Source organism: Sturnira hondurensis, unplaced genomic scaffold (genome assembly GCF_014824575.4).
Source record: "Sturnira hondurensis isolate 20B ecotype Veracruz unplaced genomic scaffold, ASM1482457v3 Scaffold0020398, whole genome shotgun sequence".
NCBI classification, from domain to species: domain Eukaryota; kingdom Metazoa; phylum Chordata; class Mammalia; order Chiroptera; family Phyllostomidae; genus Sturnira; species Sturnira hondurensis.
In genome coordinates this window covers 1,048,306-1,059,887 of record NW_028093029.1, presented here as the reverse complement: position 1 = coordinate 1,059,887, position 11,582 = coordinate 1,048,306, and the positions used below count along the sequence as shown (strand labels likewise).

General features: G+C 42.0%; 1 protein-coding gene across 2 annotated transcripts; it reads left to right on the top strand.

The window, feature by feature from the left end:
- The first annotated feature begins 5,175 nt into the window (after positions 1-5,175).
- HEMK2 (HemK methyltransferase 2, ETF1 glutamine and histone H4 lysine) lies at positions 5,176-11,582 on the top strand. Of its 2 annotated transcripts, none has more exons than XM_037029666.1 (6): positions 5,176-5,623; positions 7,595-7,681; positions 8,409-8,499; positions 9,208-9,291; positions 9,927-10,068; positions 10,953-11,582. In XM_037029666.1, exons 1-6 carry the CDS (start codon positions 5,490-5,492, stop codon positions 11,057-11,059), a joined length of 645 nt encoding a protein of 214 aa, XP_036885561.1. In that variant the 5' UTR covers positions 5,176-5,489; the 3' UTR covers positions 11,060-11,582. The 2 variants fall into 2 exon arrangements, with proteins under 2 accessions (XP_036885561.1, XP_036885560.1); XM_037029665.1 differs by having other exon boundaries at positions 5,530-5,969.

Sequence of the window (11,582 nt, the reverse complement as noted above, 5' to 3'; positions counted from 1 at the left end):
ACTCAGTCGCTGGGTTGTGACATTGTATGTGGGGGCGGGGTCAAAGAGGGACTCTGGCATCCTGTCTGCCGCCTGCCGCCCCGGCCCTCACCGGTGCCGAAGGGCAACTAAGTCGCTGGGTTGTGATGCCATATGTGGGGGCAGGGTCAAAGAGGGACTATGGCGTCCCGTCCGCCACCTGCTGCCACGGCCCTCACCGGTGCCGCAGTTGCTGCCGTCACCGGGCCCAAGCGTTTCGTCCCACTGCACGCGAGTGTGCCACCGCCGTCAGCCCTCGCTCCCTGGGGCCTGCGTGGTCTGTCTCACTGTGCGTGAATATGCGCCCGAGGTCTGCCTCGCACCCCAACTGGTTTCCGTCTGCCTGCGCGCCTGGGTCGGGGGCCCTGTCCTGCCCCACCCTGCTCGCTGCTGGCTCCGCCCCTCTTACCGTCCCCGTTGAACGGTTAGATGTAGTCGGACTTCCGTATAATTCAATTTTCTGTTGTTTGGTTGTGTCTTTGCTTCTCCAAACCTTTGTTGTATTCAAACTTGGTTGTGGGAGAAGGCGCAGTGTTTCCACCTATGCCTCCATCTTGGCGGAAGTCTCCCACAATCTTTCTTGATTGACCACCAGGGAAGGGGGTCCCACAAGGCTGATTAATTATAATGCTATTATAATGAAGCAGGGGTCATGTAGCATATTCTGCACAGGTGCAGTTATGACTCGCTATGATTCATTGCTTTTCCAGAAAACAGAAACAACTGGTCTTAGAATGGGGTCCCTGTCCTGTAATGATGTCCTTTATCTCAGCCCTGGGGTACCTCCAAAGTTTCCTCCTGACCGTCTCCTGCCTCAAACCCAGGCACGTGCTCTGACTGGGAATGGAACTGGTGACCTTTCGGTTTGCAGGCAGACGCCAGCCCACTGAGCCACACCAGTCAGAGCCATTGCTTTGGTCTTGCATGTGCCTTGACCAGGGATCAAACCTGCAGCCTTGTTTACTCCTCCCCCCCCCCAAAAAAAAAAACCCTGTAGAGATATAAAAAACTTCGCATGAGCCCTGGCTGGTGTGGATCAGCCGACTGAGCACAGGCTTGCGAACCGAATGGTCATGGTTGGATTCCCAGTCAGGGCACGGGGCTGGGTAGGGGGGGAGGAAACATCCTAGATTCTCAGTTGGGGTGTGTGAGAGGCAACTGATTGATGTATCTCTTACACACATCAGTGTTTCTCTCCCTGTCTTTCTCCCTTCCCTACACCTTCTCTAACAATAAATAAATTAAAACATTTTAAAATAAACTTAACATGAGCAGCAAAATTGGATTCAACATTTAGGGATGACCCACTCTACCCAACACTTCCTTCTGATCTGCACCAAGGTGTTTTCCCAACGTGAACACCAGATGGCAGAAGAGAGGCGCACTGGGAACATTTTTTTCCGTGATCACATTGTACTACAAAGCAAGTTTCAACAAACTCCAAAACATTGAAATTATGCAAAGCATATTGCTGACACTAACTACAGTCAATCTAGAAATCAGTAACAAAGGGTTACTAAAAAGTCCTTCTTTTTAAAAGTGATGAAATGTACATCTAAATAGTATTGGATTCCACATTCCTAGATGATACACTATACCCATTTTTCCTCCGGACCTGCAATAAGGTATCATTCCCCCAAATGACCACGAGATGGCAGCAGAGACCGACAAATGCAATACATATCCTACTAAGGGTCTGGTTGAAAGATTCCTTCGCTTTCACCCTGAGTTGCAATGACAGACACACTTTTCACTGTCCCCCCACAACAGAACTGCACAATGTCATCACCGTTTTCTTCCACTGCTCTCTGCCACCTTCATGCAATTTCACCATTCCATCGTCCCACAACGTTGTTCTCTTTCGAAGCAGAGAGCTCTTCCAGGTGTTTTATGCAGTCTTCCAGGGAATAGAAATTTCTCTCCATAAAGAAGAATTCAGAGAGACAAACTAAATGGCCATGGGAAGGAGCAAGGTCTTCTGAGTACTGTGGAGGAATCAGGACTGCACAGCCCGGCTGGAACCATTTTCCCTGGTCACCAAAGAGATATGTGCTCTCTCACCTAACCCTAACCTTCCGCATCTTCTGCTCACAAATTCCAGATTCTTTCCCTCAGGTGGAGCTTCCAGTTGGTCTGATGGGGAGCACTACCTGTTGCCAGTAACCTGCTGGCTTTCCAAAACCAGCTCCTACTGCAGGACTCCCTCCCGAATTCACCCCAAGGGCATCATCACCTTCTTTGGGTGAAGACCACCCTTTGGAGGGGCAAGTGGTAGTTCCTTTGTTTGCCCACAGCCTCTCCCATTCCACATTATTCTCAAATAGCAAAGGTTCATCCTCCCGACACATACACGATCTTCATGGAAATGGAACATTTTCCTTATGTTTCAGTGGAGAACCACGTGTGGAAATCCACTCATGAAGGTCCCCCACCATCCCGCTTAATTCCTGTGAAGACCAAACTGCAAAGCAATTCATGTAACCAAGCTGGTGCACATGATTTTCGAAGCCTGACTAGGACACTTTCAACATGTTGCCTGTCTCCTGCGTGCCGTGGTGTGATCTGTCCTCGGTGAACATCTGCCCTCGAGGGCTCTCCCCTGCACCTGGTCTGCCTACCTGTGGAGAAATCTCCAGCATGAAACTTCGAAATCCACTTCCGACCCATTTGGTCAGTCACAGCATCTTCTCCACACAACACCACAGACCTTTTCTTGCCTTACAGTTGCCCTTGTACCTTTCTTGAAATGACTACGCCAAAGGGACAGAAAATGTTGCTTATGCTCATGCTTCTTCTCTGTGAAAATGGCCAACCATACATTTACCACTTGTGGTGAGATTCTTTTATCACACGCTGATAGTACACCTATCGTGTTACAGTATAACACGCTGGTTTCAAATAAAGTTAAAGACAAGTCATGGTATCCACTGCAACCCCAACTCCTAATCCTAACGCCAAACCATGCCATGCACCAGACACCAGATTGAGTGTCTAAAGCCTGTCCCTGACCCCAGATGCATGACTCTAGACACCATACTCCAGAGAATAGTCTTTCCTCCTATTCAAACCTGTAAACCCTGGAACTGTAATCATCTCATGTCTAAAACCATAAAGCCGGTTTCTGTGAAACCAGTTATATTAAATCAAGCAAATTAAATAATGCAATGATGACATACATAGTATGGGTTACATAAGACCTGAAATGCATGAGGCTGCTGCTTCCATATCAAGGCATACCCTTCCAAAGCAAAACTGATTGAAGTAAATGAGTAAATGTGGTGTCCTCCTGATTAAAAAATTCTGGGTAGCAGGAGAAGCTATGCACAGCATAAGAAGACCACCCACGAAATTGAAAAAAAAGGTTGCACATTATACTTTCGATCAGACTCTTTCTTCCACAACAAAGAGCTGTATGACTCATCAATGAAGAGACACCTATATTATTTTAAACATTTTACTTATTTTTAGAGAGGGTGAGAAGGGGAGAAAGAGAGAGAGAGAGAAACATCAGTGTGTGGTTGTCTCTCACATGGCCCCCAGTGGGGACCTGGCCTGCAACCCAGACACGTGCCCTGACTGGGAATCAAACTGGCGACTCTTTGGTTCATAGCCCAAGCTCAACCCACTGCGCCACCCCAGCCAGGGCCCAACATGTTTAAAAAAGTTAGTTACAATGTTGTTCATAACAGTGAAAACCTGGAAAGAACTAAATGTTTACCAATATTTATTTATTCAAGAAATAAAAATGTTTTACATTTTCAAAGAATACAGTACTGTGATAATTAAAAGTACAAAAATATCAAAAGATAAATCTCATATAATGTTGAGTGAACAACTTTGAAAGCAGTATGTCCAACCTAGTACCAGTTATAAAGTACATGTTTATGAATACCTAAATGTAAAGGTATAAAAACATGCATTAAGTGGGTACACTAAATCTACGAAAGAAATTATCTTGGAGGGTTAACATACAGCTGAAGGTGACTACAGAAAGAACATTCACCTCATTTGTCATATGTAGTACTTATATCTAAAACCTGTTTTAAAGAAGCATAAGAAAATACTAATTATCAATTCTGGGTTATGGTTACTAAAGGTTTTGAAAAATACAATTCAAACACTTTTCTGTATTTTTATTTCTCAAATATAAATCAAACTAGATGTGAAAATGTTTTATTGGGAAATTTCAAAAAAATTGACAGAAAGAATGCAAATACAGAATCGTCTAATATCTAGTAGATGATGGCCCAAAACATGAGAGAACTACCCGTTTACAAACGCACAAAACCCAGCCAACTTTAAGGCTGAATTCTACCCAGAGACCAAGTCTTGCCTGGAGCTGTGATGACAGCATCCTCCAGAAACCAGACCACGAACTCATTTGTATTCCGGTTCCTTGGTGTATTTATAGGAAAATACATCTTCTTGGGGCAGGGTTATATTGTAAAAAGAGGGCATTCGTAACTCAGCATGAGGAAGGTGATTTTTGCTAAATACACGAGTAAAACAATTAAACGATAAAATCAATCTTTTTTCATGTACAATCAATTTATTTTCAACAAAAGTGCTACACCAATTCAAAAAGGAAAGGAGTATCTATTCAATTAGTTATTTTAGAGCAACTGCATGTTCACATGAAAAGAAATCTCACCCTGGATGGTGTGGCTCAATGGACTGAGTGCCTGCCTATGAACAAAAGGGTCACAGGTTCCATTCCCAGTCAGGGGACATGCTGGGGTTGAGGGACAGGTCCCCAGTAGGGGGCGCACGAGTGGCTATGACACACTGATGTGTCTTTCTCCTTCCTTTCCCCCGTCTCTATAAATAAATAATCTTCAAAAAATTACAAAGATAAGTAAGTCTCTACCACTACTTCACACTGCACATTCAAATTAACTTTAGATAGGTTACAGACTAAATACAAAAATTGAAAGTGTCAGTATTCTAGGAAAAAACCCACGAGGTTGTTTCTACAGTCTCAGGTTAAACGAAAAATGTCTTTGCTTAGATAAAAAGTGCACAAACTAAAACAAAATAAAAATAAATTGATAACTGATCAATTTAATACCAACAGAATTATAAGTTGAGCCCATCAAGAGAAAAATCCCAATCTTAAAACTGAAAGTTTAAAGTTTAATGATGTAAAAATAAAAAGTAAAATTTCTTAACCACCGAGTATTTTTCAATCCCTTGCTAACTAGGAAAATTTGTAAACCCATCATAAACGTTCCTCTTGGTCAAAAACAATTGAGGATGGCTGTCAGGTGCTGATTCATAAACTGACATACATGTAAATGTCCTAAAGAATAAAGCAATTGCCAGGAACGCGTAGTATACTTGCTGAAAAAGCGTCACAAATTATCAGCCCGGAGGCTACTTCCCATCGGGCGCCCCGCCCCTCCACTGCGCCGGCACCCTGCTACTGCGCATGCTCTGTGTCCGCCTTCGTGCGTCAGGCGCACTGGAGAAAGATGGCAGCGCCCAGTGTCTGCACTCCTTTCCACGGGCATGTGGGCCGCGGTGCCTTCAGCGATGTGTACGAGCCCGCGGAAGACACGTTCCTGCTCCTGGACGCTCTCGAGGCGGCGGTAGCCGAACTCATGCGGTGCGAGGAGGCGCGGGTCCCCCACAGGACAGGGATCAGGGGTCCTCGAGGCTGCGGCACAGAGCCAAAGAAAGGACTGTCGCCGTCGCCCCGTCTGGAGGCGGGATCACTCCGGGGCAGAGGCTGACCCCGGGGTCACACAGACACAGTGGCTAATGCGCCTGTGTCCTGTCGGTTCCGGAGCTCCGATCGGGGCGGGCCGTGTCCTTTCCCGTCAAGCGGCCATGACGAGCGCAGGAGCCACCGACAGCAGGGATCTGAACTCGTCGACACTGCTTTTTAGGTCACATGGTGACCCCGAGGCGCGTTGCGTCACGGGATTGACAATTAGAGGCCGGAGTGGGGCGTGAGTTTAAAGCCCCTGGGTGACTCGCTTTAGCCTGACAGGTGCTGGTGCGGCCGTGGATCTTACGTTTTCAGTTGTAAGACATTAAGTTACACGCAGCAGGCAGCCTACACAACTTTACCTAGCACCTTATAAACAATAAAACTGACCTGTCGAAACGCTAATAACGAATGAATACCTACACTGTAATTTTTTTTATTGAAAGAAACTTGGGCATTTAGATGTATTTAAAGACTTTAAATGTGTTATCACAGGATGAAACACCTGTCAGGCTTCAAAGATCTATATTTGTTTATCCCTTTTAAACCCGGCTGGATTTTTTTCATGTATGAAACTGCCCAAAATAACTAGTTTTTTTCTTTGTAAACAAGGGAACTTTTGCATCAACTGGAATATAGAATGGTACTGTTTTATAGCTCAGGATACCAGAGCAATTTAGAAACACAAATCAGGTGTGCTGATTTTTCTTTCTTTCTTTTTTAAAAATTAATTAATTACTTAATTATTTACCTTTAGAGGGGAATGGGAGAGGAAGAGAAACATCAATGTATGGTTGCCTTTTGTGCGTCCCCTACTGGGAGTTGGCCTGCAGGGAACTGGCCTGCAACCCAGGCATGTGTCCTGACTGGGAATCGAACCGCCATCCTCTGGTTTACAGGCCTGTGCTCAATCCACTGAGCTACACCAGCCAGGGCTGATTTTTCTTATAGTCTTGGATATTCTGCTTTTGGAACTTATATGAGACTGTAACAGTCTTCTGGTGAGATTCAGCACACCTTCCTACAGCATAAAAAGTTTGCCAGAAGTGGACTGGATCCAAAAGTTAGAAACTCCTAGAGTTTGGGCATTTGTTTGGGGAGTTAAATATTAGTGAGACCCTAAATCTCATCAAATTTATATCTATAATGGGGATAATTGGTAAATTTGACATAGGCAAGGAACTAAATTTAAGGACAAAATACAATGGAATGCTGAATATATTCAGTAGCATTCTTAAGATTATTATTAATATTCTCAGATTACATACTTCAGTATTTTCCTAATTCAGTGTTTAGTAGTACAAATATAGAATTTTTTTTTGCTGCCCTAGTATTATCCACACAATTAGGCAAGTTTTTATCCCTAATATATGGTGATAGATTTATGAAAGTTCTATACTTTAAAATCACAGAGAAATGTCATTCATAAAAACATACTGTGTAGCACCAAAATAAAATATCTTGGGTATTGGTTTGGTATTTCAATCTCAAAAAACTAATAATACTAACATTTTAGGAAATACTAAACTAGGAGCTCCTTTTAGAAAGGGCTGATGTCTTTCATATTAAAATCTCAAACCCTAAATTAGCATTATTCCATAGTTTTTATGTAATGTTTTGCAGAAATTAATTGAAAGCCATTATATTACTATTTTATGGACTTCAAATTACATACCCCAAATTTTAAGTTTTGAGCTATGCAGTATTACATGAGGACAAAGAAACTGTCAGAAATTACCTTATTTATACATTTCCATACATTTGCAGGTGACTGATGATGTTAGAGAAAGATAATGTCAAGTAGCACAAGTGTTCTTTTCTGTGACATGTACTTTAATGCTACTGTACTACTCTTTTCTCTTTCAGAGTGGAGATATGCCTTGAAGTCGGGTCAGGGTCTGGAGTGGTGTCCACATTCCTAGCCTCCATGATAGGTCCTCAAGCTCTGTACATGTAAGTGTGAGATACCAAAATTCATGCGTATCTTCCACTGAGAGATTTGCTCTAAGGACCTTAAGTATTGCTTGAATTAAATCATTTTTTCTATGTAGATAAGTATCTGATAGTGTCTACTTTAGTTCAATAAGGAATCAGATTGAAAATTAACTTTCCTAAAAATGGAAACTTTCCTTGTAACTGCATGTTCAAATCTGTTCCATCAGACTATGTAAATTGTAGAAGTAGCATAAGAATTTTAGGCCATCTCTAAATTTAAATATTTTAGGTAAATAATTTACTTATCAGAAAAAAATTTAAGGTTACTAGAATTTCTTTTTTAAAAAACTTTGAGAATATAGAAAGTATAAAAATAAAAATTACCTATAAATAGTATCACACATGATCCAACTGTTCCTTGTTTATTTCCATTTCTTAATGTTTTTCAATTAACACCATCCATAAGCATTTTCCTTTCAAAAAATTCCTTTTAAATTTCATTTCTGATGGCTGCATAGTATTCCTTCATTGGATTCATAATTTAGTAAATTCCTTCAGATGTGTGCAGTTACGTGCATTTTTCTGCTCATGCACACCTTATCAATATAACACTATTTTTATCAGTATAACAAATCTTTGTTCTTTTTCTGCTTCCTGTAAAAGGAATGAAGTATTCTTTGAATTTTTCAGAAATAGACCTGCCTCCCGGACAGAGAATGTAGTTTTCTTTCTTTTCTGTCTGTAGGTGCACTGACATCAACCCTGGAGCAGCTGCATGTACCCTGGAGACTGCACGCTGTAACCAAGTTCACATACAGCCCATAATCACAGATTTGGTGAGATGTAGTCCTTGCCCGATAATAAATTAGTTTCCTTTTCAAATAAGGTCAGAAACTTGATTAATTTTTAACCCACTAAGTTTAAGTTTACAAAGTACATTCTGGACTGATGGAATCCTTCCTGTCCACAGTTCACAGGCAGTTTCTTGTCTTGTCCACAGTTCACAGGCTTGTCTGCATGAGGTACCTGCCTGTCACAGTCACAGAGAACCAGGTTCAAACTGGCTTCAGCAGAGTGGTGGCCTCAGGCACATCTGCCTCTAGGGAAGAAACCCTTGGATCACATGCCTCTCAATCCAATTTGTCCTCTCAGAAAACCTTTCTCTTGGTTAATAGAGCGCATGCGCAGGATTAGACCCCCCCCCCCCCCCCCCCCCCCCCCCCCCCCCCCCCCCCCCCCCCCCGCNGACCCCCCCCCCCCCCCACCCCGCCTCCCGCCCCCGCCCCCCGTAGTTTGTTTGTGGGAAGAGAACCCGCAGCGTGAACGGGTGAGCTGCCAAAGAGCCAAAGCTCGTAAACGTCATCTTCACTCGGAGAGTTGTTTCCTTATTTTTAGGTAAATCCATATAATCTTTACCTGAATGACAACTGTGTTTATTACAGTGGTCTTCTAACACATATTTTTGAAAAAAACTTTTTTTAAAGATGACTGGTTTAATTTATATTATATCTGGCTTCAAAGTCTGACAACTGTTGAACATTTAGGTCCAAGGCTTGCTACCAAGAATGAAGGAAAAAGTCGATCTTCTGGTGTTTAATCCCCCCTATGTAGTGACTCCACCTGAGGAGGTAAGACATGTAACAAAATTTAGTCGTTAGGGCTGTCTGCTGGCTTCTTTCTAAAATCAGATAAATGTCATGATGCCTGCTGCTCATTATCACAAATTGCTCTTATTTGCTTCTGTGAATGATTGGGTATTACTGATAGACCAAAAAAAAGTGGAAATACAAACCGACCCATGTGTATCCTTAAAAAGCCTGCTCCAATCAGGCTATGGTAATTAATTCATGTGTGTGTGCACCTGGACTTGCCCTTTATCGTGAATGACAAATCTGCAAAACAGTATTTTTAATTGCCTTTCCGTTCACATAGGAATGCTGTTTAAAAGGTCTCAGGTTTTCTTCTTCCACAGGCATTATTGTTGGGAAGTGGGGTGCAGGTGGAAAAAGATGTATCTTGAAACATGTGATTTTAGAAATGCAGTAATGAAGAGATGACTCATAGTAACCACTTCCCAGTTTAAAGAGAGAATGCACGAGGCTGATGAAGTTTACCAGTGGTTTATGGTGCCTGTTTCATTCTTGATCATTCTCTGGCAAGGCAGTAGAATGCAAAATACATACTTTTGGTGAATGTTGTCAAAAAGATTAAGTTTGCGATTTTAAATGTGACTTGAGTCAAAAGTCTTCCTAATTGGCCACAGGTAGGAAGTCACGGAATAGAAGCGGCCTGGGCTGGCGGCAGAAATGGTCGGGAAGTCATGGACAGGTTCTTTCCAGTGGTTCCAGACCTCCTTTCGCCGAGAGGGTTATTCTACTTGGTTACTATTAAGGAAAACAATCCAGGTAACACAGACCTGTTCATCAGTTAACCACGGACTTTGCTGAACTCAGAAGTTAATGATGTCAAAGACTGTTAATGTATAAAGTAACTGGGAATGTTATGACAGTAATCACTGGTAACAGATAGTACAGATAAAACATGTCGAAAGGGATTTTTCACAGGTTGGTTTGGGGTTAGAAGTATTGTTTTGCGGGGTAGGAGCAGTTTCCTCCAATTCCTAATCTAATATTCAAATACAAAGTCTGTAATATTTTCTCCTAACACTGCACCCTCAATATTGGGGATGTTTCCTCTGTCGATATGCCCAGGTCAGTTCTGCTGTGCACTTTAGTTCACCTAAATTGGAGTTTACTTTCATGGAGTTTTATACCATGAAAGCCATCTCATGGCACGGATTTTTATACCTCAGCTCGCAGACTACTTAGTAACTAAATTGACCACAATCTTTTTTTCCCTATATACCTCAGTTTGAAAATTTCATGTTGTACCTGATATTCTTAGGCCCTGAAATCACATCATGATTGTTAGGTGAGGGTTTTTGTTTTGGCTAACTTCATTTGCTTAGTCTTTTTGGTGTTGTTTATAAAAGGGAAGGTTTTGCTTTTTCTGAAAGAAATGCTACTTCATTTACTAATGACTTACTGTAATAACAAATGTAATTAGTTTCTTTTGAGCCCAGAGTCTGAAAAGAATTCTCAGCAACACCTTGGAGATGCAGTGTTCTCATGTGTCTGAAGTCCAAGTTCACTTTAATAGAAATGTACTTGTTTTCTCAGATGGATATAATGTATAAATAGGCTGTTATTTATTCAACTGTTTAGTGATTATATACACTTTACCAAATGACTCCGGGGGATTTTACCTTTTGTTTTAATTTTCATTTCAGAAGAAATTTTGAGAACAATGAAGATGAAAGGCCTGCAGGGGACCGCTGCCCTTTCCAGGCGCGCAGGCCAGGAAATGCTTTCCGTCCTGAAGTTCGCCAAATCCTGATGCCATGTCTGCTCCGGATGATACTGGGTCTGTTATATTTAATGTACATGAGTACATATCATACTGAAAATAGTTATCGTATATATGTGTGTGTGTATTTATAAGCTGAATGTATTCACCGTATTTTGAAACTGAAGTCATTTCTTGGTTAACAAGTAAAATTGTCAGAAATGGGTCACAGGGAAAAAGGGGAAGGGGACGGCACTTTCTTCCACCCAGGAGTCAAGCCTACAAAGGCATTTGCATAAGTGCAAGGAAATATATACATTATATATAACTTGCTTCTATATATAAATGACATTTACATTATATATGAAAGGATATTCACTTCAGCATTATCTATAATGGCAAAACAAGGGAATCAACCTATCTGATCATTATTTAAGGGGCTGGTAAAATCCATCACAGTTTATCCGTGCCACAGAATGCGAGTCACATCTAGCTGTTGAGTGAATCAGATCTCTGGGTCCTGAACCAGCAGGGTGTTCAGCACGTACCACTCAATCAACAAGCAGCAAGTAAC